Here is a 25382-nt window from a genome sequence, read left to right as displayed (position 1 = left end):
CCCGCGCCGGGGGGTGCCGCGGCGGAGGGCAGGGAGCACTTACCTAGGGAACTTCTCCTTCAGCTTCCGCAGGCTCTGCCGGGTGGGCTGCACGTGCCCCAGGAACTGCGCTATTTCGTCGTACTGGGCTTTGCTCAGCTTCATACCTCGCACCGCCTCCCCGCCGCCGGGGCTCCGAGCGGCGCGGCCGTGCGGGGCGGGGAGAGGCAGGAGGCACAGCGCCACCGGGGGTCGCGGCGGCCCCAGGGGGCCCTCCCCGAGCAGCCCGCCGAACGCACCGCGCCGCCGGCTGCCGCCGCCGCCCGCAGCCCCGCCCCGCGGCCCGGGGCGGAGCGGCGGGGCCGGGCCCGGCCGGGCCGGAGGTGGGGTAGAGGAAGGCGGCCGCCATCCCGCGCCCGCCGCTCGGCTCTGCGCAGCCGCCCGGCCGCCAGGGGAACGCGCCGGGCCCCGGCCCCGGCCCCGGCCCCGGCCCCGGCCCCGGCCCCGGCCCCGGCCCCAGCCCCGCGGTGCCGGCACGGAGCTTCCGGGGGCGCTGGGCTCGCAGGGGAAGCTGGGCCGCGGCCTGCTGTTCTCAAGTAAAAATTTCAAGGCCCTTTGCAAAAGTCGCTTGGAAACCGCTGCTTCTCCTACTTCTGGTTAAAAAAAAAAAAAAAAAAAAGTTGACATGGTGACGCTACAACTGCAGGTCCTAACAGGGACTGGGACCTTCAAGATCACCTGGTCCAACCATCACCCTACTACCAATATCACCCCACTAAACCATGTCCCTAAGCACCAGGTCCAACCTTTCCTTGAACACCTCCAGGGATGGTGACTCATTAAATACCAGTAGGCACATTGCAAGCCTGAATTTCTGTGCTTGCTTTTAAAAAATAATACCAAATAAATAGATAACCTCCTTTTGTTAGCAACATATGTAAGCTGGATGTTACGAAGTAAATTAACTATGCATTAGAGTAACAAATATGAGTATTCTCTTTAGTTTCGATTGGATCACATTCATGAGCCATATCCAGGCTACATTATTGCTAAATCTATATGACTTGGAGTCCAACTTTAAGATTTCAAACAGAATCAGACTTGCAGGATGGTTTGGGTTGGAAGGGCCATTAAGGACCATCCAGCTCCACCTCCCTGCCATGGGCAGGACACTTCCCACCAGACGAGGCTGCCCAAAGCCCCATCCAGCCTGGCCTTGAACACCTCCAGGGATGGGGCATCCACAGCGGCTCTGGGCAACCTGTTCCAGTGCCTCACCACCCTCTGAGTAAAGAATTTCTTTCAAATGCCTAATCTAAATCTACCCTCTTTTGGTTTAAAGCCATTAGCCCTTGTCCTATCACTGCACTCCCTGACAGAGTCCCTCCCCAGCTTGCCTGGAGGCTCCCTTTAGGTACTGGAAGGCCGCTATAAGGAGTTTTCATGGGAGCTTCTGGAACTATGGCCTAAATATAAATGCTTGAAGCTCGTTAGTTGCCCCACAGTAAAAGAAAAGTCAGTGCCAAATTATAAGATTCCATTTTATAGATATTCCGTTTTGTAAGCCAAACTATAGATTCCATCCCTTACTCAAAGACCAAAAAATAATATGTGAAATTGACAGAATATAATTCTTTTAAGGGAGAATATTATTTAATGTAAAAATACCTTATTTAGCTCTGTGAAGTAGTATCCTTGGTAGTATAAGGTGTGTGTATTTGGGACAAAGGGGAATGTTCCTTTCTATATGATAGCCACTTTAAAGGCCCATGAAGTTATAATAAAGAAACAAATAAATAGTGGTCCCCCTCCCCCCCCCAAAAAAAATCCTACTGTCTTTGTTGTGAAATTGTTTTTTAAAACAGTAATGTTACTACCTATAACTTCTAGGTTTATCTCTGTTCATCTCCCTTGTTCAGTAGTACATGTTCTTGGTTATTATTTTTAATCCAATGACACTTCAGTCTGGAATGCAGATGTGGAATAGGTTAGAAGAACTGTAGTGTAAACCATGAATGTCTGATATGTGTATTAGATATGTGTTGGATATGCTTCACAGGCTCTTGTACTAGAACAAGGTTTTGTAGATTTCAAAATTATTTTAAAAACAACTAAATAACCTTCTAGCATGAAGGTTCACTGAAACCAAGATGAGCTAATAGCATGCTGTCGTAAGGAGATAGTAGCCCTCAGATATAGGAACCACTGCTTTTCATCTCAAAGCAGCATTTACAGTGATATTTAAAACATAGATGGGAAGTTCTGCATGCAAAACATAAGTCACTCTATCATAAATTAGTTAGTACAGAACTATTCCAATGAAATGCTCAAAATTCCAATGAGAAAAAAATGAGATGTTCCTACAGTTGATTGCATATTTTTCTCCATCAGTTAAACAGCCATTGCAATTTTAGTACACAAAAAGATTAGACCACATGTAGTTAATATGCGGGCATTTGTATTGTAAGATGTTGTGAATGATGGAAGGTTGCATTAATCCAGTAATCAACTGGATGAAATACATTAGGGAAGAATACTGCACGAAAGCTTTAGATTTACTGTTGGCTCAGGGAGAGTCATGTACAAATGGTTGGGTGCTGGGTGAGCATTCTTAGGAAGCATTGCTGTGTGCTTGCTTAGCTCTTTTATTTTTTCCTAGGTGCCTGTCCCTGGCAGCTGTTCTTCCCAATTTTTGTCTTGCGTTCCAGTCCATCTAAAGAAAAAAAAAATGGGGAAAAAAAAGGAAGAAGGCTTGTAAACTGTAGGGAAAAAAACAAAGACAGGGAACTGGAGTGAAACACCTGGCAGAGGACTTGCAGTGATACCTATTGTTGCTTGTACAGAGTCAGCTACAGTTGGCATAGAAGGGTAAGTAATGGTGCCTTGGTCTGTTTATTGTTTTGTTGTGTTTTATTATATTAATTTTAACTGTGATTAGCAGGTGTACCCCATTACTTTGAGAAGATGATTGCATAGTGTGATTTACAGCTGAGTTCAAATACTATTCATCAGTCTCCACAGAGCTTAAAACCACTGTGTTTTGAGGATAGATAATGATAGCGTGATATTATGGGTAATCAATTCATGCCTGAAGTGCAAGTTTTGATTTGATTTTTATGACTTTCCAACTGTCTTTTTACTTTCCCGCCCCATTTCTTCATAGGCACAATCTCTGGTCCATGTTGCTTTCTCTAGCAAAATTGATGCAAAGAAGGCTAGTATTCATTTGTATTTTCCAGTTTGCTTTTATACGCTAGTGTTGGAAACTGCGGTAAAACTAGAATCTTACTTAAAACTGATTGGAGAGGTTATTACAATTTTCTAATGCTTGTAATATTCTCACTTTGTTCAGTTTGGTGTATGTTCTTGCATGTATTTTTCAGTCTTTTGATGTAGTTTGCGTGTCTTTTGTTATGACATGTAGCTCCACTTATTTTATATTTTTGCGTTACAAGAAAAACTTGAGCATGCTTCCACTTAACTTGGTAGCAACTATATCTGTAACAGGTCTAATAAACACCTCCACAGGGTACAGTTGTTACCTCATAAACAAGGAGAACCCTCAGTTTATCATCTCATTTATATCCATAGGTTTTAGTGTACTTTCTGAAAGTGATTGTATTGTGAAACAAACCACGGTATGTTCAGTTTGTTACACAAAGGGAAAAAAAAGGAGCAGGTGGTCTGTATATCACTGTTGAACATTGACTGTTTTGCCAATTCACAAGATAAGTCACGGTATGTTTCTGTTTTTCCCCTAAAAATGTTTGTGGGTTTGCTTGATACCACAGTAGTGTGAAAAGCACGACAATAACAGAATGGTTATACATATAGCAGGATACCAATTCAAAAAGGCAGGTGGGCATCGTTCTCCTTCTGGGTCTTCCGACACGTTGCTCATAATCACAAAGTCACTGAGTCAAATTAATGTAGTTTCCTGTACTACTATTATACCCAATATTTCTCTCTTTAAAATATTTATTTGCTTATTGAAGTAATTTGGAAAAAAAAGTCTGCATTTGCACAGCGTTTTGCAAACATTGTTTTATATACATGGGGCCTGCCTGATCTATGATCAATTGAAAGTATGTCAATTTTAATGGACTTGGAAACAGACGGTTTTTTATGGTTCTAAGCTGCATGTTTATGTATTTTCTGTAAGAAGCTGTAAAAGAATTTTGAAAATGAGAGTTATTTAAAAATCAATTTCTATAACTGAGATGTTAACATGCTCTGAGTGTTTATATTCTGCCACTTGACTCCTCTGTAGTTCCACATGATGAAATTTCTGCAGTTTTGATCTGCCTTTTAAAACTCTCAATAGTCAGCTGGAGAAACCAATGTGAAAATGTCTTTCCGCTTTCAAATTCAATTACTTAAAGTTAATTTGCCCTCTTTGTCTATATGTGTTTAAATATCATCAACTACAGCATACTGCTTTTTTTCCCGAAGGGATTTCAGTTTCATTCCGTGTACAAAGAAAACACTGTAGCTGTGTGATAAATGAGATTGTTTTCTGTAGGACCTTTGCCTCATTTGTTGCAGAATTTGGAATATGTACTAGGTGAATGAAGCAAGAACTACAGAAAGAAAAGGTGTTAAGATAGTTTGACTGTTGCCCAGGTAATACGGCTTCTCTCCTTGCCTCATTTGTGGACTTTTTTAATGGAAGCTTAGAAGTCATTTGGTAGAATTTCCTTCCCATGTGGCCTTTTTTTACACAGCATACACATTATTCTCTGCCAGACATATAATTTAATTACATAGGTGCCATAAGCTGCTGCCTAAAGAGATCATCCTGGCCTGTAGTGGTCAGCGTCAGACTCATACCTGTGCACTTTTATCACACTTGTATAGCTATTGATAATTTTGTGCATACAACTGTCAGGCAGACCAGCAGATCCAGCTGAAAACTTACCATGCCAGAAAAACGAACAAGTAAACAAACAAAACTAAAAATATTATTCTTCATCTACATCAACTTGTGGATCCAACTCACTGAATAGCACATGTACAATAGAGGTGCATAGCCAGAGGCAGCAGGGCTACTCCGCATGGACAGTAGCAGAGTCCTGGGGGGTTAACCTTACAAAATAGATATCTAAATTAGGTGCCAACCATTATGCAATATGATTATCCTGCATATGTTCTGCTAAAAATTTACATTTAAAAGCCTTCTTGCACAAAATGATAGGCTCTCTCAATGGGACTGAATTTAATGGAAGTTGTACTGTGAACATGCAGTGTACTCAGTACAGTACTCAGGAAATTGAGGTCCTAAGTGTGTTACACAGGAGAGCCCAAAACAATGGAGAGTTTGGGCCTAAATCTTTCATCTTACATATGTATGAATGAATTACAAATTTATAGAGACCCCTACACAAAATTATATGAAAATACACGACAGATGAAAAGGTGTTTTGGAAATAAATTTGTCAATATGTATCATCATGCTAGTGTTTATGCAATAAACTGCTGTGGTAATAAGCTTCATTACAAGATGTATATTGAAATTAGTAAGACTATTCTTAGTATATACAGCATGGACAGCATTCAATAAATAATAAGTGAGGCCAAATTTTGAATTTAAAGGTTAAAAAGAAGTACTGAAAAAAGGTGCTGCTTGTTTTCTTTGCAAATAAGTCAAAGGAAGAAAAAAAAAGGAAATTAAGAACTATTTTATAATGCACATAAACAGAAGGACTGAATCAAGGTTGTACAGCAAAATAAGCATTATAACTTCCACATTTTTCAGTCTGACATTATAACAGTAATGGTGCAGTGTGTAAATATATTAAAACAAAATTTAACCAATTAAAATATAGCTGTTGTGGTGGCATAAAGATACACTTTGTGTTAGATTGTTTTCAGTTTTCAGTATTTATTTTTTAGCCTGCTTATTAGCAAAATTGAGTAACTTTGCAATGTGTTTTCCAGGCATTCTTGTGAGACAGCGTTTGCTAAGTTGTTTTTATTAACTTGGTAGAAACATAGTATGCCAGTGCATCTAAGTAGCCTGTCTGCTTCTCTTTTCTTATAGCCAAAAGTATATCAAATAGAAAGGTAAATACTACACAAGCCTAAAAGTAGGTCCAGGATTGCGTTTTATTTCTTTCCAACAAATTTCTGAAAGAGGAACAAATTCTGCATAAGCAGGAACTATGAGAGATACCAGGTTGGTGTTAAGCTCCCTGACCCATTGACTCTGTATCTATCAAGTAACACCAGAAACGTAGATTTGTAGGGCTGTATGCTGTTGTTTGGTTCTTTTTTTTTTTTCTGTCCATGTCTTTTTGCTTCAACACAGAAGAAATAAAAGAAAAAAGCAAAGGTTTGTTTGTATAGCTTGCTATGACTCACCACATGAGCTATTTGACTTTAATGGGGGCTGTGTATGATTAGCCAGCCTGAAAATTAGGATCTTATTATATGTGGTCTAGAATTCTCAGCATATGACAGTTTTTCAGGAACTTTGAATTATTTAGATCAGATAAGCTTTGGGAGGGACATAAAGGTAGATTAAGGGTTTTGTGTGCCTTTTTTTTTTTTTTCCCCTAGCGGTGAAATTTCTGTTGTCACCTTGTACTTAAGGACTTGTATTGAATCGTTCAGGTTTCATTCACTGATTGTCTTCCAAAATGCTTGATGCTTTATTGCCCAAGGATTCTTACCTCTCATTACATGTCAAGTATTTTCATTGTAAAGGATTGTAATATTCTTGAATGATTGTTGTCACAGAATCATAGAAACATAGAATGCAGCTAACCTCAAGAGATCATGTAGGCAGCCGGATCAGATATTTGATGGTATCAGATATAACTGCACTGTCTCATACTGAAATATTTCTAATTTGTTATTGTAGACTTTGATAATAAGGTTTTCATCATCTCCACTGGCAACATGTTCCAGTATTTTACCTCACTTGAAGTTTGAAAGCTTGTTTCTAATGTTTATTTCCCGTCTCATGTATTGCAAATTAAACAACTTACTTTCTGCTCTGTACTTTGAGGAAAGTGAAGAATCACTGTGGTTTTTTACTTTTTTCAAGGTTATTATAATGCTGATCCGCTTCTTCCATTTTTGTCTTACACTGCATGCAAGCTCAATTCTTTCAGTCCCTTTTTTGTAAGTCATTCTTTTCTCAAAGGATTGTCATTTTTTCCTCTATATTTTCCAACATCTTTCTTACAATCCAGTGCAAAAACTACTTCAGCTGAGGCACTTTGTTTTGCTGATTAGAATGAAAATTCTCATATTTTCTAAGCAAGATTCATGGGTATAACTTCTCAACTTACTGAAAAAAAAATCATGTTGTAAGTTTTTCTTCTGTCTTTATACACTCGTCAGGTTGCTGTGCTAGCTCATTGAAGTCGACCATTAAGGAGAAGTAAAGTATGTGTAGCCAATAGATACTCAGGCCTGTCTCTCATACTAGGAGATTCAGTGGGCAAATTACAAGAGAATAAGAATCTGAAATACCAATGGGTGAACACTGTAATATTTTAAATATTTTTGCATGGAAGTTTTTAATAGCATTACAGTTTTGTGAGTCTTCCATTTCTTCTGAAACCTACTCTTTCTAACGCATGTAAAGCATATTTGACATTTGTAATAATGGAATGATTACGCATGTTACTGACATCAAGGTTTAAGGGACTAGGTGACATACAGAATTTATGTTCCACTCTAATCCATTTATCAGCCTCCTCTGGGACCTGTTTTTAAATCTAACTCAAGCCATACCAATTGGGGGGAAAAAAACCTACCTAATCCAACAGCCTGGAAAACATATACATGTAAGAAATTGTTGTCTAAGCTCCCACAAACTTACTTTTAAGTAAGTAAGTAAAAATATTAATGATTTATATTATGTCAATTCTCTCTGGAATCATATGGCTATTTGTTCAGATCTAGTGTTGTTCAGTTCAAGAATCAAGGGAGAAGATGATACAGATGGATTAGTTGAGCCACTAATGAATGAAATAGAAAAGTATGTAATTCCATAGAGCAGTAGTCATTAATGAGTTCTTTGGACATCAAGTCAATTTTTATTTCAGTTAAAAATAAATAAATAAATAAATAAAGCATCTTCCTGGATTGATAGTGCTTTCTTTTTTGGTCAGGGAGGAAAGGTTTGAGTGTACTTACATCATGCAAGTATCTACAGTAATACTAAAATCAGTTGTTTCAAAGATATCCAAAGTGGCAATGTAGATTGCCTAAATTTGGACGGTTTTGAAGTAGGTCTCCTATTCCCCTGTAATAAAACAGTTGCTCTTTCTGTCCTATAAACTAAGTGAAACTGCCATTTGGTTAGTAATAAGAGATGTATAGGACTAGATTCTGTTTTTATTTACCTTAGCGTGAATCCGGAATTATTTAATTGAAGTCAAAGTGATGTAAGGATGTTCACTATCTATCACATAGTAAACTTATATTGACATAGTTGATTACCTTTATAATGTAAAGAATGGTAACATAATTATTACTATTACTTGATATTTGGCATTGGTATTAAGTAAAATTATCTAGAGAAATTCAACTCAGGTGCCAGTGCAGGGAGCTGTGTATTTTACATGTTCATTCAGAATAATTTGCTGCCGACCCAAGTGCCAATCTCAGGGTTTAAAGATGAAAAATACACTCCTATTAGTCAAATATTTATGACTAGAACCCAACATATTTAAACTTTGCTGACCTTTACATAGTTATGACATAAATATCATCACTTGGTTATCCCTACCGTTTATCTGGCATGGAAAAAGTAAAACGAGGTTAAGTAGTCCCTAAGGGTAAGTTAAAATGTAGACTACTGCCATGTTGCATGGCTTTGGTATACCTAGTGTCTTTCCTGGCAGGTTGATGCTCAAAGCAATAAAGTAGTTTGGTATATGATGCCATTTAAGAAAAGATAGTTTAGAAAATGAGTTTACTGTTTCCATATTTAGTATTGTAATTGTAAACATTGTATTTGATAGTATTTGTGTTAGATCTACGAAGTCTAACTCTTGCTTTCTGTGTAAGCAGTTGTGTTCAAAATGAGTTTAAAATATAACTTAACTTGCTAATACGTTTATATGTTCTTTCTGATCTGAAGCCAGAAGGAAAGTCACTATGGCCATTTAGTGGGGTCTCCTTCATAACATATATGGTAGGGCTTTCATTAATTATGGCTCATAATTCAGCACCTCTGACTGAATTAGAGAACATCTTTTCAAAACAGTAACCGGAATAATCTTTAACTCCTGATTTAATATCACACAGAAATAAAATAATCTTGCTAAGTTCTTTATGGTTAATTACTTCCACTGTTTACTGGTAGTAGCCTGATTTGAACTTGTGTAGCTTGATTTTTTTTTTTTACTTATTTTTATTATAGCTTGATTTTGGTAGGTTGTGTGCTGGGTTTATCAATTTAAAGTCAGTGTTGCTGCTTGCAGTATTATCCTTTGTAACTACCATGTGCTCTTTGGCAAAAGGAGGAAGTTAATGAAACAGGAGAAGGATTATAAAATGAAAAATGAAGCCTGTCAGAAGAAGGGTATCAGAAAGAATCCAAGACATCTATTCCAGGCAACATCTGGTGTCTGTGAGGCTAGAAGAGGCAGTTGAGCGGGCAGAAGTGGTACTGTGATCTATTCCATTTTTCCAGCCCTGTTTGGTAAGGATATCTTACTTAAATATAGTGATGATAATGCCCCACTTGTTTTAATCTGGTGGCTGGATCACAGGAGATGGAGGAGTTTTAATTGTCAAAACATCCCTGGTCTCTTGTCTTTCCTTGTTTCTGCTTGCCTTGATGTTTCCACTTAGTAAACAGTACCAACAGTGCCTAAAAGGAGTTGATCCATGGACATTAAGCATTCAAAACAAACCATGGTGAATTTTACTATGGATATTTACTTGTGCTTAGGAGTCTCTTAGACAACTGTTGCACTAATTCGTGTGGTAAGAAAGAATGTTTAAGCTATCATATCATTTTAAAGTTAATCCAAAAGGAAGCAAATTGGCTTACTTAAAATAGATATGGATTTTCTTGGGCCTTTGTAGAGGTTGGAATCTAGTTGTCCAGATGATCATCCCTGAATTTGTAAATGTAATTTAAATTAATTGAATCTCATGGAGTTCAACAAGGAGGAATGGAGTTGTACCTCTTGGGAGGAATAACGTCAGACACCAGTGCCTGCTAGGATCCTCCTGTCCTGCAAGCAGTTTTGCTGAGAAGGATTTTGGGGTCCTGCTGTACAAGAAACTGACTATGGGCCAGCAGTGCACCCTCATGGCAGAAATGGCCAACAGTAACTTCAGGGAGAGGAGCATTGCCATCAGACTGAGGGAAGTGATTTTTCCTCTGTATTCAGTGCTGGTGAGGCTGCACATCAAGCCCTGTGTCCAGTTCTGGGCTCCGCACTACAGGAGAGATTCAGATGTATTGGAGCTAGTCCAGTGCAGGCCCAAAAGATGATTAAAGGACTGGAGCGTCTTTCATATGAGCGGCTGAGAGAGCTGGGAGTGTTCAGCCTGGAGAAGAGGAAGCTAAGCGGAAATTGTGTCAATGGGTAGAAATACCTGATGGGAGAGAATGTAGAAGAGGGAGCCATACGCTTCTCAGTAGTGCCCACTAACAAGACAGCAGGCAATGGGCACAAATTAAAACACATGAAATTCCATCTGAACACAAGAAATCACTTTTTTACTGTGAGGGTGGTCAAGCACTGGAAGAGGTTTCCCAGAGGAGGTTGTGGAGTCACCATCTGTGGGGTTATTCAAAAGCTGACCAGGCACAGTCCTGGAGAGCTGTCTTTAGATGTTCCGGCATATGCATAAAGGGTTAGCCTAGATGAGGGTCCTTCCAATCCAAATGGTTTTGTGATTCTGTGGAATTTGTATGATGAAAGAGAGATGGTTTTAGGAAAAGTCAGTGAAATTTGTTTTGTTTAAACCCACTTAGAATTAGCAAGTCTTTACACCTAACAGGACAGTATTTTACATCTAGCTCTTTGTCCTTAGCAAAAACACAACCCTTATTTTTAAGCTCTTTTAAAGCATTATATTTTTCTTTCAGTATTTATATTTACTACACCACTTAGGCCTAATTTCTAGAAGATAAGAAGTGATTAATTTCTTATGCATCTTTTATTTAGTATATCCAAATAAAATTCATAATTTGCATCAGTAAGATTTTTTTTTAATCTAAGTCATTTTCAGAAAAAAATACAATTTTAGTGACACTTCTGTATGATGAGCTGAAATGGACTTTAGTTATACTGGACAGCTTATAGACCAGTTCTGCCACATTGCATAGTCAGTCGTCATATGTTAATTATTAGAATGGATATAACTGTGAGTGTGATGGTGTATTTGCACTCTGTACTTTTGTGTTACTGTGGTAGTTTGTTAATCAGTCTTCTGCTGTGCAGATCTTATCCACTGTGGCAGAGCATCTGGCAAGCTTGGATATGTGGCTTCCTCTGACCACCTCAGAACATGGATAAGATGATTACTATACCAGTCTGTGTAGACATAACTGTCATGAGTTATGTGAAAGGAGTTTACATAGCTTTGGTCAAAAATAATCAGAGAACAATATCGCAAAGCCTTTTGGCTGAAATTTGATGTTGTAAACTGCAACTGAAAATCTAAACAGATTAAGGATTTGATTATGCAGTCCTCACAAGACCCAATTTCTCACTGATTATAATAGTAAATATCTGTGGCAAAGGTTAAAATTCTTGGAATGAATATTTGTAAAACTTTGTGATAAATTTTAAAAGCTAGAACTTCAGCATTTTGTTTGGCTACTTCAGGCTTTCTACTTGGGGAACTGGAGAACTGTTCCCTAGTTCTAGCAACAATTCAGGATGATGACTAATTGGAATATTCATTCTGTTAATTTATGAATGTGTATGGTGTGTTTTTTACATGCCACAAGGCTTTTCAGTGAATACATTTAGAGAGTTAACCCTTCTCTGAGTCCTAACATTAAACTCCACAACCAAACTTAGGTTAGTATAAGGTTTTATGAAAAAACAAACAAACAAACAAATGTAAAATTGATACCCCCCACCCCCCTGAATTTCCACAGACAGTGGTGAAACTATAACGGTTGGTCTAAAATAAATTTTCTTTCAAAACTGAACAAAATTATGGAGGGGAAAAACACTAGTACACTGGAAAAAGAAACATTTTTTAGCAACAACAAAAAAAAAGTGAATCCAAAATCTTTGCATGTTTTTGGTTCGTTGTTTAATCCCATTCCAGTCATTGTTCTTGACAGTGAAATGCCACAGAAAAGAACATTGGTTAAGGAAGTTTTAAGTAGTAATTATAATCTTCCTGTTTATTGAAGTGAGGGACAGAACAATGAAAAGGAAACTGCTTCAAATCAATCCCTACTAATTTAAAGTATTTATAGAATCACTAATCAAAACGTGATTCTTAAAAACCTCGGGAGAATATAATGTTGTAGCATATGTGCATTTATTTTCAAGTAAAAGCTTTTTTAGGTACTTTCCTAAGTTTCTGAAGTTTCTTTCTGGTTACCACTACCACTTATCTGTTCCTGTTATCAAACATAGTGATCTTTACTGATAAACTTAGTCCCAAATCAATAATTTCACAGATAGGAAAGTAAAACAGAATATAGTCCTTTGAATGAAAGTCATGTTAGTTGACAATTTTGTAAAAACAATGTTATACTTGTCTTCTAAAAAATACTGCAGAATTCTCTTGTAAATCCTTTAGCAAATTCTTCTAATCCTTTACAAGTTGTAAAATCATAGCTGAAAGGCAGGCAGAAAAGGAATGTGCAACTAAGACATCTGTTATTGTTATATCAATGATGATATATAACCAGATCTGAAGTAATAACATTTTAACAAGGACTAGAGTCTTATCCAAAACAAGATCTCATCCACTTCCACGTCTTCATTTACTGCATTCATAAGAATGAAGTGAAGTTTATAATTGAGAACTCTTATCAATTAGTGCTTGTAGGACATCACAGGTATACTACGGTCTGGTTTAGATTAATGGGTTTGCAGCCAAGCAATATCTTAACAGACAGAGGTATCTGTAAACCATCTTAAAAGTAATGTATTTCTGTGCTGCTTATAAAACAGTATTCACTATTATGAAGTACAATAATGCTGTATTTTGTAAATTCAGCACTGGGAAATTTGTTTACTACTAATGTATTTTCTAGCCCATTAAGGACAAGCAGCATATTATGCTCCATTTAATAAAAGATTTACAAGTCACTTGTGTGGAGGGTTATTCTAGAACAATTTTGGGGTGTAGATGCAGCTGTCTTTTAGAGATGGTTTGTTATTGTGTTGATTTTGAAAAGCATTCTTAACTACATTTTAGTGCCACATAAGATCCAAAGGGTTAAATGTTCAACTTGTTTGAAAATGATACAAAGCTACAAAATGGTTAAATAGTGAGACAGCTTGGAAATGGAAAAGAACTTTCCATCTGTACTGGGAAAGGAGAGATGGGGAGAAAAAAAAAATATATTTTAACCTATTGCCGCACTTTTCAGCCATGTTAGTAAAAACAAAAATACGCAGTGGAAGAAATGCTTTTGTATTTGTTTCTTTCCTTAAAGCCTTTTGGTTTAATTTGGTAAAATGGTTAATAGTGCATTTTAGTATATTTCAGTACCTATTCATCCCGTAACAGCTAGTTAGCTCTTCATTTTTGTGACTTCAGTGTGGAATTAATATGAGCTGAAAAAATGAGACCTATGTGCCATTGTTCTATATGATTAAGTGCGGAGGCTGTGGCTTTATTTAAATTATGTAGCCTATGGGAATTGGTCCAAAAAATCCACGGCATTTGGTAAAAAAGCCCATGATCCAAAAGCTACCTGATAGGGCTTTAGACTTAATACTTATTATTAATTTTTAAGCCTTAAAGTTATCTGCGTTTTAGTTTACATTGTGTTACTGACACAGCACTGTAGTATCTTATTCCTACTTTTGCTATTATTTATTATTTTAAAATATCTTTGCAAATAAGTCTTTTAGGCCTTTTACCAAGTTAGATTCTTACTGGAATTGGAAAAATTAATTAACTGGCTATTGAAAATTCGTCTCCATTTTTCTTTGTGGGAGAAGACAAAGTGTATTGCTCTTTACCTTACTTGCAGGCAACTCAGAAGTGTATTGTGTGTGTTTTTCTGTCCTTTGCAATGGATCATGCGTTAGTACATATTAATACTTAGGCAACATGTGCATTTGTTTTCCTGCAAATGTATTGCAGTTCAGAGGGACACCTACTTTTTATTGTCTAAAGACAAGATGTACGTCTTGCTTTTTTCTTGAAAAGCATTGTATTATCATGATGCTATGCCTTAAAAAAAGCAGAATATACCTACCTTTGTCTGTTAAAAATAGTTGCAAATGCTGCTTCACTTCTGGAAGAACTGTTAAACAGATCCTACTGGAAGAGTACCCAGGGGTCTAGTATATATTTGGGTATATTAGATACATTCAGATTCGTGAAATATCATTAGAGACAGAAACCCTACTAGGACTTGTGTAACCATGGGAGATTAACTTCCCAGATACAGAATGGAGAACAAATGTTGCTGCTAATGTCAGAATCCGGTTCCACGTATGTGATGGCTGACATTTTTTTCAGTGTATTGTCACTAAATTTGTAAGATATAATGTTGTTCTGAAAATTTGTAATATAATGAAGGCATTTATAAATTAAGATTAAAACATGTGTGAGGAGATAGATATTAGTGAAAAGTAAAATAACAGATGCAGGAATAATATTCTTCAATGAGTGTTTTGGGGGTTATTTTATTTAATATTTTCATTAATGGCACTGGCACAAACTGGTAGATGTTCATGTTTGATGTTTGTAGGCTTTTATGCAAAAATATCTTACTGCTGGGTGACCTTGAAGCATGTAGTAATACAAATGGGCTGAAATTCCGTAATACGAGGTGAAAATAACAAGAATTTCAGCTGTAAATTACACTTTCTTGACTGTAAACATAAAAAGCTGGAGGTTCATGTGGGTCTGATGTATTTTTAGTAAAGAAGATAAGTATTGATTCCATCGTATGCGAGGCTGGTATGTCTGAACATCTGGAATACTGCAGTGCATTTCTGGTTAGCTGCTGTCAGTAAAGATGAGTTCAGCTGAGATGGGGGCAGCTGAACAGAGTAAGGCAGAGCCACAAAGCTAAACCTAAGTTTAGCCCCTAAACTTAAGAGCTTAGCCTGCTTAGTGTAGTAAATCAAAGACTGGGAGGTGGTACAACAGTTACCTACGAAAACATTGATGGGCAATAAACCACAAAGTGGGAAATGACCTGCTTAAAGCAAATGGCAGTTACTGAAAGAACCAATGATCGTAAGTTGGGACATTATTAAATGTAAACTGAAAAATTACGTTTCTGCCCATGAAGTGAATGAAATATTAAGCTGTCTTATGAATAGTTGCTCCAGAGACAAAGGAGCAAATAGTTTTCCATAGAAAGTTTCATAAAATTATGTCAGGTTTTATATGGTGTGATTACCTAAGCTACTAGAGTGGGACTAGACTCCTGCAACTCTGAGTTAGCAGGGTGTACCTAAGTTTCTTAATTGTTTGATGTGTTTTCTTTTATTTCAGCCTTTGTCTCTCTCCTTTCGTAAGTACCAAGAACAGTTATGTACAACCTAAATATATATCTAGGTTAAGCACAGGTTGCTACTTGAAGGCTGCTCACTGGCCCTTGATGAAATCCAGTTCCTGACGTGTGGAGGTCTAGCTGTTCTAATGCCTTTCTCATTTTATTTTAAGTGCCTATGTCCACTGATGGATCAAAATTTACTTCTTTCCCGCTATTTGGCTTGCATTGTACAGGAAACTTAAAACGAAAAAAGTAGAAAATACATCTCAAGTTGTCTTCCCATGCTTGTCCCGATCCAGTTCTCTGTTGTGCATGAATTCTGAAAAACTCCCTAGAGTCATTTTTCCTTCATTCATGGTCAGTTGTTATATGTTTGGCAAAAACAACCTTAACAACCTTTTCTTTTTCTCTCTCTCTCTTTTTTTTTTTTCCCCCTACAAGTGAAAAGGAAATTAAATTTTGTTAATTATTCGGATTCAGAGCTACAGGAATACCATTTTAAAACAATTTCTACAATTTTTAGCTCAAACCAACTTTTAAAATATAGAAAACTGCTGCTTGAGTTTCATAGTACTATATGTAGAATGAACCCAAAGTTTTATTACACCGTAATTTGTCTTGTAATTGTCTCACATTTTTAGTTTGTTTGTCAACAGACTTGACTTTAAAGAAATTCCGGAGGAGGTTTGTAAATAGAAGTAATGTCTTTTATTAGATCATTTGGCATATTTAGAGAAGTTAGGCTTGCAGGCACACAAGTCACTCTTCCATGTGTGAAATAGCAGCAAAATAAACGTTGAGAACAGTTGCTCAGAGATAGCGGACATACACCAATTCAAACATCTTTAAAAGAAAATCAGTTAGCACTTGTGGAAGGGACAGGATGATAGGCGGTAAGGGAACAGGAGAGAAAGACAGAAATACTTCCTCTAGGGAAAAAAGACTATGTCTATGGCACGGAGAGGTAAGTTTGGGAGGGAAAGAAGGGAGATTAAAATGTGCTATAAAACCACTCTCTCTTGCATCCATGATTTTTGGTATTCAGTAGAGTTGCAAGTTTTGATTACCAAAACTTCAATAACATTTGTAGGTTTTACTTGGGCATAAGGACATAGTGTCTGAGCAATTGGGGAAGACTGAGAGATCAGTAATATGGTCATTGCTGTTTCACTTTTGGCAGATGAGCACTTTTTTTTCTTTATGGGCTATGTCAGTTCACTCTGGGATGTAGTTTTTGCTTAGTTTTACATAAAATGGGATAAAATGTATTACATTCCTGAAAGTACAGTTGTAGAACTGAAAGATCGTGGTGGTTCGGTTGAGAGATTATTTATTACAGCAATAATAGAGAGGTGTTGTCAGATTTTACGTTTCTTGCTCAGATATGGTCTTCATTCAATGTGTTTGGACCATCCTTAGGATGTTTCTGATGGTGACTTTTCTGAGGTTACAGACTGTTCAAAGGCTAAGGTGGTTCTTGGAACACATCTTCAAGTGGCATCTTCTTCCAGAAGTGCTTATAATTTTTTAATGATTTTCTGTTTAAGTCCTGAGCACAAGGTTATCTGACAGCTGTGAGTCCTTATGTGATGTTCAGGTATATCCCTTTCAAAAAAAGAGAGCAATATTTTTATAGAAGTATGTTTGTTGACTAAAAGTCTTCTTTGGATGGATGAAACAGGTATCACAAGATTCTTCTTCAGAGTGAATGGGATGGCATCTGAGGATGCTTGATTTGTGTGCAGGTGTGTTTCAGATAGTTGCAGATTTATGGAGTTAAATTTGTTAATCTTTGGGTTTGTATGCATTTTAGTTTATAGATTACCATCTTTGACGTTGACCTTAATATCTAGGAATGGGTCTTAGTATATGACTCTTTCAGAGGCACTTTGACAAAAGAGTCATAATTATTGAATTTGTGATTGCAGTTAGTGAGGAAGTCCAGTTTTCTGTTCACGGTGATGAAGATGTTACTCATACGTCTTATGACATATGGACCTGGTGGTACATACCTAGGGGTGAGTAGTTGTTCATTTATTTAGCTCTGAAAGCTGCTGCTTCTCTTAAAGACACAAAGAAGGGTTTGTGAGCCCAAAAGTTTAACTAATATGTTCAACAATGTTAGCTGCCCTAATCCTGCCTCTGTCCTTAGACCATCTTGGTTACAACAAAGTACTGTGGGAGAAATAAAACCTTTCTGCCTTTCAAGCCTCCTTTTTCTTAGTTTATCTGCACTCAAGCTGACCTTTGCTAGCTCTGTTTTTAATTCTCCTCGTATACTCATTTTTAGTAGGGGATATATGTTGTAAGTAACCAAGGTCAAATTTCTGAGCCCTTGTATGTTAACCCAATGATTTCTAGACCCCTTTAATCCTTTCCTACACCAGCAGCTGTAGTAATAAGGGTCAAGGGGCTGCTAGGGATTGAGGTCATTAGCTCTTTTGTTGTATTTATTCATTTTGTTGGTGTTTTTCACTGATCAGTCTTAATGAATATTATCCATTTAGTTAGAACAGCATTTGACCTTTCCAGCAACATGGATGTTTGATTTTTAAGTTTATTTTCCTTTGACTATAAACTAATGCTGCTTTTTAGATATGGAAAGAAATTCTTTCACTTCATCATGCTGTGAACTCTCTGTCTGTTACATTGAATACCTCATCATTAATGTGGATAAAGTCACATCCCACTGGAGAAATGGAAAAACTCCACTGATTTCAATGAAAGCTTTTAGGGCTACCATTGATATTAATAATAATTTAAAGCGAAAGGACTCGGTTCCTTACTGCTTGCAACAAGTAAACTACTAGGTTTTATGTTACTGCTTAAAATAGCGATTGTGTCATTGCTTTAGCATATATTTATGTTCTGTTCTTTTTTGTGTGATAGAACCATCAGGGTACATGGTCTGAATCTTCGGGTCTGTTAATGTTTTGAGACATGGCAAAATGGTGAATGCACACCATCGCATAACATGGAGAAAAAACAGAGAATGCATGTCCATCAGTTTGAGTCTTCAGCTGCTCCAGTATAAACGTAAAACTAAACTGTTAGGCTCTTTTCTACTCCAGTTTTCGTCATCTCTACACAAGAAAAGCTACGGACAGTAGGGAGTAGAACATAACCTGAAAATTGACAAATTTCTGCATTTATGAACTCAAGCAGAAACTGCATACCACACGGTAGACCCCTAACTGACTGCATCATGCTTTTAGCACTCATTCTTCTCTTGTCGTTAAAATAGTTTGGTTTATGCTTTAATGTTTGAAGCATTCTCAGCTGCTACTGGTGAGAAGCAATTTCTGCACAGTGAGGAGGAAAGAGTTTATTGTATTTGGTGTTGCTTTTAGTGATATGGATGCTTGCTCACTAGGTATTGTACTGAGATCAGCTAACTCATTTCATTAAAAAGTCCTTTAGGTGGTAGTTATATTTGGTTACCACTGAGTTGATGTGGATCTGAACCAGAAACACAGAAGTGAAAGGCTTTCTATCCTACTAACAATTTCCTGAGCTTTCCATTCTCCTATATTAAGAGGGGTTTTTATAGAGTGGAAAAATGCCCCATCATAAAGCTGTAAGGTTAAAACTACAGCCCTTCTCCCTTCCCCAACACTCCTTAAACTATGGATCTTGTTTGCTATGGGAAGTGAACTGCAGGAGGAAGCCAGATGGCAGCTGTATTGAGCTGCTGCTTTGTTGTGCAGGATGGGTGCCCCTCCTCCCTTCTCCAAAGCAAATGTTGATTCACGAATGAGAGGTTTATATATCTGAATGAGGGATTCGTATGATTTTTTGTTGTTGTTTAAATGTCTGTTCTTTTAAGAGTTTGCAAAAGAAATTGGTTGTGTGCTCATAATAAGAAACAGTTTGAGACATATAGGTGGCAAAGTTGTATAATTTTAAGGTGAACTTTGTGAAATGGTACACATAGCCATGGTTATTTTATTGCTCTCAGTTAAACTGCCTGAAGTGCTGCACGAGCACAGCGCACCTCTTGTAAAACATATTCCAAGGAGAAAAAAAAAGTTTTATATTTTATTTTAACATAGAATATAATTAATATGTCAGTAATGGACTAAAAAAAGTGAACTTGTTAAAATATGTTTAAATAAACACATTTCTAGCCAGAGAATGATTATTAAATCTCATCTTCACAGGGAAGATACGTTGGATGGATGTGATTTACTTCATAGAATCTGCACCAAATCTTTGAGTGTCTCATGGAGCTTAAAAACATGTATTAAAATTCTACAAATTAACTTGCTTATCCGGGATTACCAGTGATGTGCTCACATATGTTGTAGAGAACCATAAACTCTGCAGTCCTTGGAAGCTAATCCTCAAAGCTGATTTTTTTCTTATTTCTTCATAAAACAAAATTAAGTGTAAGTTTATATACTTTTTAACTGTTGGCAGACATGTTTCATTGCTGTTATATTTGTGATGCAGAATAATTAAGAGTTTTAAATTTCCAAGTGTGCCAAATTGGATCTTCATCTAAGACCACACATGTACGCAGTATAAGAGGTTCATAGGATAATTAACTAGATGTTTGTTTCTCTCCTTGATGACTAAGGTCATCTTCTTATAAACCCAAGAACAATGAATAGATATAACAAGAGGATCTCACCATAAGCACTTTTTTTTCAAGTCTCCAGCACTGAATTCTGTCTGGCACGGTTGTCAGCAGCATGTTCCAGATTCTGTCTTTTGCCATAAACTGCTTTGTAAGCACAATGGAAATAGCATAGAAACGTAAGAATTAGGAAATTGTGTTATTAACAAGCTGCATTTTTAACCACCATGGGGGATTTACTTAGACTGCCTAGTGTGCTTCAGAATGTGTTTTTTAATGTAAATAGCTACTAAGAAAAAAATCAGATCCTCAGATGAATGTCAGAAATGAGCCTTAACAAAACATTTTTAAAGAATATATACCAAATAAAGCAATGTGGTTTTCCCTGTTCTTTCTTCTTCTCTTTCTTGCTGTCCTTCTCTCCTTTCTGATGTCAGTTTATATCTTTTATAATGCAGATATAAGATGAGAGAGAAAGAGGGAATAACTCTGTAGTGCAGGTGGAAACAGTTAAAAGAACTGGGTTGGAATTTTAAAACTGATATTCCTCCCTCTCAACATACCACATTAAAAAGTAGTTTGGGGTGCCTGGCATCTTCATGACTAGTAATATAAGTAAATATCAGCAGTATTTAGGATCATTCAGAATTGGCATGCATATGGTTCATATATAAATATAAATAAATAAATGCATATCTATGCATTCGATGTCTTTGTGTATATTACAGATACATAATAGACAGACATATATGTTGAAATCTATGTTTCACATCAAACCTCTACAGTATGCTTCATGAGGGAGACAAGACCCATGTGTTTTGCAGAAGCTTTTAAAGCTGTTTCATTTATTTTATTAGCCTTTAATGAATGTAATTAGAACCCAAGTAATTAAATGCAATTGTGCTCAGTATGTTCCTGTTGTAAATTGCCCTAAACAATGTGCATGGTGTGAACAAATTTGTGGGATTAATAGAGGATAGATAATGTTTTTGGATAGTATTTCACACTAAACGGCCGCAGAGAGAAACAAAGAAGCTGGCGCAGTGTCATTAATCTTAGTCAACTGGCAGTTCTGGTGTAATTTGCATGACTTAGGCAGTGACACAAGATGGGGCTAGCTTGGGATGGGTGTTAGATCACTAGGATACATATGTATTTATTTCTCTTTAGTACTCTGATTTATAAGTAGAAAGAAGTTTGTTTGAAGAAACTGATTCATTCTGTTTTCATCTTTGTTTTTTATCTTAGATTAATAGAATTACTGGCAGTATATTGTATGTGTTCCTTTGTTTTTATAGTTAGCATATTGGTTTATGGATATTAAAAAACATCTGTGCATCCTTGTCATCACAGAAGAAAGGCAGATGTGCTGTGATTGGATAGTGTGTTGCTAGTGGAATAGATTTTTTCTTTACTCTCCCTGTTGTGTCTTGTTTCCTGGCTTAAAGGATATGAGGATACAGGAAGATATATCTGTATTTGTTTCTGAAAAACCTTATAGTACTTATAGTTAGAATATACATTTCCATTCTTCATTCTCTTTATCTATATATTTATTCTAAAAATCATTGAGTGTATATAACCTGATTGAGTAGAAGCGTAACTCAACAACCATAAAATGCTTGTTATATTTTAGTAGAGTAATAAATTCTCACAAAATAGTGGTGGCCACTGTAGTTAATTTTCACAAGAATTTTTAAATGCCCTCGTTTGGGTAAGTTTAAATGTCCTTAAACACAATTGGCTGGAAATGTCTGTCAAAGTGAACTGTTTTTGCTGAAAGATGAAACAGAAATATCCCATTAGTTTACAATATTAGAAGGATGAGTCAAATTTGAGTGTTGTTAGATGAGTATTTCTGTCCCTAACCCTAGCATTGTTTTCAAAATAGCTTCCATAAAAAGCTATGCTTTCTACATAGGACACAGTTACTTTTCTTATAAAAGTGACCGTGGTCTGTAATTGATCTGGAGCCATTCCTTAACACCAAAATAACCATATTTAGTTGTATATTATCCCCTGAGTTTTTTGACTAACAACCCTGCCAAAAACTTTTGTGCTGAACTTACCCATGTAATGTCTCTGGAAGTTGTTATTCTGTTAAATATGTTGCTTATGCACACCTAATCATGTTGTGATGCTACCTTAGTATCAACTTAGTAGTGTAGCAAAATTGAATGATGAAAAAATGGAGAATCTTCAGAATCCCTTAAGACTTTGCAGTCTTAACAGATAAACAGGAAGGAATTCCTGCTTCAACAGTATCTGGATCTTTTAATTACAAATTTCCAACACAGGAAGATCATGCTTAAACAGGTCTGAGGAAGGGTGACATAGGGTGTTCTGAGGCTGTTCTGAGCCAAGTAGTTTCCTGTTGTGCACATCCTATAAACTATGTTTCTCGTGATTCTAAATTTTTATTTAAAGGTATTTCATTTTACCTTCATTTATTTTAAAATTGCAAGTTAAATAATAAAAAGAAGGAATTTAACATACAAATTGCATGGACAACTTAAGTCCTCTTAAGTGGTTTGATAATGATAAAATGCTTATGTTTATATCGTGGCATAAAAAACAATATTGTAATCCTACTTTTAATACTAATTTTGCAAATATTAGGCACTGATGTGTAGCCATGCTGTTGTCTGTTTGCAGTGTTGCAACATTAAGTGCTCCCAGAAGCACTGTGGTACTACTATGAAACAAAAAGGTATATTCCAGTGAAATGTGAAAACAACACAATTTTTATACAATGATTTATAAGGTAAATATAACAACAAATACTGGCAATGAAAATTTTCAGGCATTCGGTTAAGCCACCTAAATCTGAAGCTGATTTGTCACTAACTAATTGCCTTGTCTTCTGAAACATGAGTAAATAGTGCAAAAAAGTAAGTGACTTTGGTTTAAACATATTAATAATTCTACATGTGAAGAAAAAATCATTAGCAGTATATCCATACTGATGAAAAGGGTAATGTTGGCATTAAAATCAGTTTACTTGTAGCAATTTGGAAAAATATAAACTGCTTAAGGTATATGGTATCTTCTACTGTGAATTTTAGTAAGGGAAAAAAGAGTATTAGGACAGTAGGATGAAGTAAATGGAAATATACCACTGTATATTTAACATCACCTGGCTGACCTTACTTTTGATGCTTCCCAACTCCCTTCAACACATTCTTAATTTTGATTCTTTAAGAAGACTTAATTAAGAAGTCCTGAGTATTTATCATAATATTCCATGATAACCTTTTCATTTAGAAATGCAATTAGATTACTAGTTCTGTCTTCATTCTGTAGCGTTTTAGTCCAGTGGAACTTCACTCTACCCAGGGAATTATACTACTCTAGATATGGCACAGTCAAGTAGAGAATTGTTGATGCATGAGCACAGTCTGATTTTGTTTTTCTCTTCATATGATGCAAGTAAATATGATTTTATTTTTTCAGTAATGCAAGTTTTGGAGATACTGGACATATGCACAGATGACTAGCTGTTGTAGAGAACTTCGCTCACATTGAAAAGTCTGGAAGTGCAAGAGATTCAACTCAATTATTTTGGTGTCAACTCTACAGCTGTCTCACCATACTACACAACATTTTTGGCATTGTAACTTAGTCAAAATATATTTGGGGGGAAATAATTCAAATCAAAACAGTATGATAATCCAAAAGTTAAGTAATTTTTAAGAAATCTCTTCCCAGCATCCATGCATTTCAAACAAAACACATTTATATCTTTGATCTGTGTTAGCAAATACATGTTATGAAAAGCAAACCAAACCAAACCAAAACTATTGTTATTTCTTTGATGATCAGTATAATGTGCAAAACAGCAAAAGTAATTAATTAACAATTCATGAAAGTAGTTGACTCCTATTAATGTGCCATTGACCCAAGCACCACTGTTCAAAATTTAAAGACCAGGGACCATAATATTTATTATGAGGTCAGGCATATCGATATAGCATTAAAATGAGTCACATTTAGTATACTAGATACATGTTAATGCAAAAAGTGTCACAGTTACACAGATTTTAAGCAGCAGAAAAGTTATCTGATCCAGGATTTCTTATTTGGCAATTATTCTGAAAGAATGCAGAGCAAATGTTTTATTGGATTTGTGTTTGGTGTGAGGGCTCAACAAATGTTGAGGCACTGTGGTCTGCTTACGTGAAGCAACAAATTCTGTGGGAGGCAGAGTCTCCCTTTTCTGCCCTTCCAATTATTTTCTTAATTATTTTGCATAATGTTTGGAGAACTTCATCCCTCTGGTCCATTAGAACAGATTGCTATAAGCTGTAGACTTCTAGAAGAACAATGTAATTTCCTCAAATTATTTTCCGTTGTATTCATAATAAAAATGTGACACTCCCCTCTTCTTTCTATGTGGCTTGTTTCTTGTACTGCATGTATTTACTGTCTATTCCATTAAATGGAGTTTTTTTGAGAGTAAGGTGGTCAGGGAGAAGAAACAAGTATATCTGGTCTGTCTGTGTTCAGTTAACAAAGCTGTATTTGGATGTGGATAAGTTTAAAATTCAGGTGTAAAACCAAATTACAGCTGAAAATTGAGTTCACTTTGCTGGCGCTTAAAGATAGTAATTTTTTCTTTTGGTAATTCTATTGCTGTAGACTGTATCTGCTGTATTTCAGTTATCCAGCTGAAAATAAACCTATTTTTGATTAGGACATCTGTAAGGATAGATCCTGAGTAAAATGTAATCAAATTGGAATACCGTTGAGAAGTTGGGTTTAATCTGGGGCTTTTCTAGGTATGTTATGTTAATATGATATATGAAAGTCTCTGGGCTTGAGTTCATTCTAGTCTAAAATCTAGTAATAGTTTTTATGTATGAATTCACAAAAGCAAGCATACAAATCTCAAGGAAGCCAAACCTCCCAATTTCCCATTTAAAGATGCTTTAACGTTACGTGTACAAGGCAATTTGCAGATCCCCCTTAATCGTGTGATTAATTCTATCACAGTTTGAGGTAAATGGGAGAGATAATTCCTCATTACACATGAAGAAGCTGAGACCACTGTTATGATTTTCCTGGATTCCACGCTGATTCAGATGTCCCAGTACTGTTCTAAATCTTATTCTGCAGCTAATTTCAATCTCAGTTTTACCTGGTTAGGGATTTTGTAACTCTTCCAAGGCATTTACACTTCTGTGGATTTGA

The 25382-nt window shown here is 36.5% G+C and overlaps 1 protein-coding gene and 1 long non-coding RNA gene across 8 annotated transcripts in view; one reads left to right on the top strand and one right to left on the bottom strand.

Annotated features, from left to right (window-relative positions):
- Window positions 1–320, bottom strand: part of CDIN1 (CDAN1 interacting nuclease 1) — a 130547-nt gene extending 130227 nt beyond the window's left edge. For 3 of the 6 annotated variants that reach the window (XM_048058793.2, XM_048058791.2, XM_048058790.2), the window contains exon 1: window positions 44–320. In XM_048058793.2, coding sequence (XP_047914750.1) covers window positions 44–144 — 101 coding nt within the window. In that variant the 5' untranslated portion in view covers window positions 145–320. The remainder of the gene's footprint in view (window positions 1–43) is intronic. The other 3 variants (XM_066997580.1, XM_048058789.2, XM_066997579.1) reach the window with 1 other exon arrangement.
- Window positions 321–466: 146 nt separating this feature from the next.
- On the top strand, window positions 467–24089 carry LOC125182199 (uncharacterized). 2 transcript variants are annotated; one of them, XR_007161415.2, is made up of 5 exons: window positions 467–575; window positions 2639–2847; window positions 17542–17631; window positions 19774–20001; window positions 23646–24089. It is a non-coding gene; the product is annotated as an uncharacterized lncRNA (long non-coding RNA). The 2 variants fall into 2 exon arrangements; XR_010831841.1 differs by lacking the exon at window positions 467–575 and adding an exon at window positions 1160–1267.
- Window positions 24090–25382: the final 1293 nt, after the last annotated feature.

This window comes from Anser cygnoides, chromosome 5 (genome assembly GCF_040182565.1).
Source record: "Anser cygnoides isolate HZ-2024a breed goose chromosome 5, Taihu_goose_T2T_genome, whole genome shotgun sequence".
NCBI classification, from domain to species: Eukaryota; Metazoa; Chordata; class Aves; order Anseriformes; family Anatidae; genus Anser; species Anser cygnoides.
The sequence above is the reverse complement of the archived record's forward strand: the minus strand, read 5'-3'. Positions and strand labels throughout refer to the sequence as shown.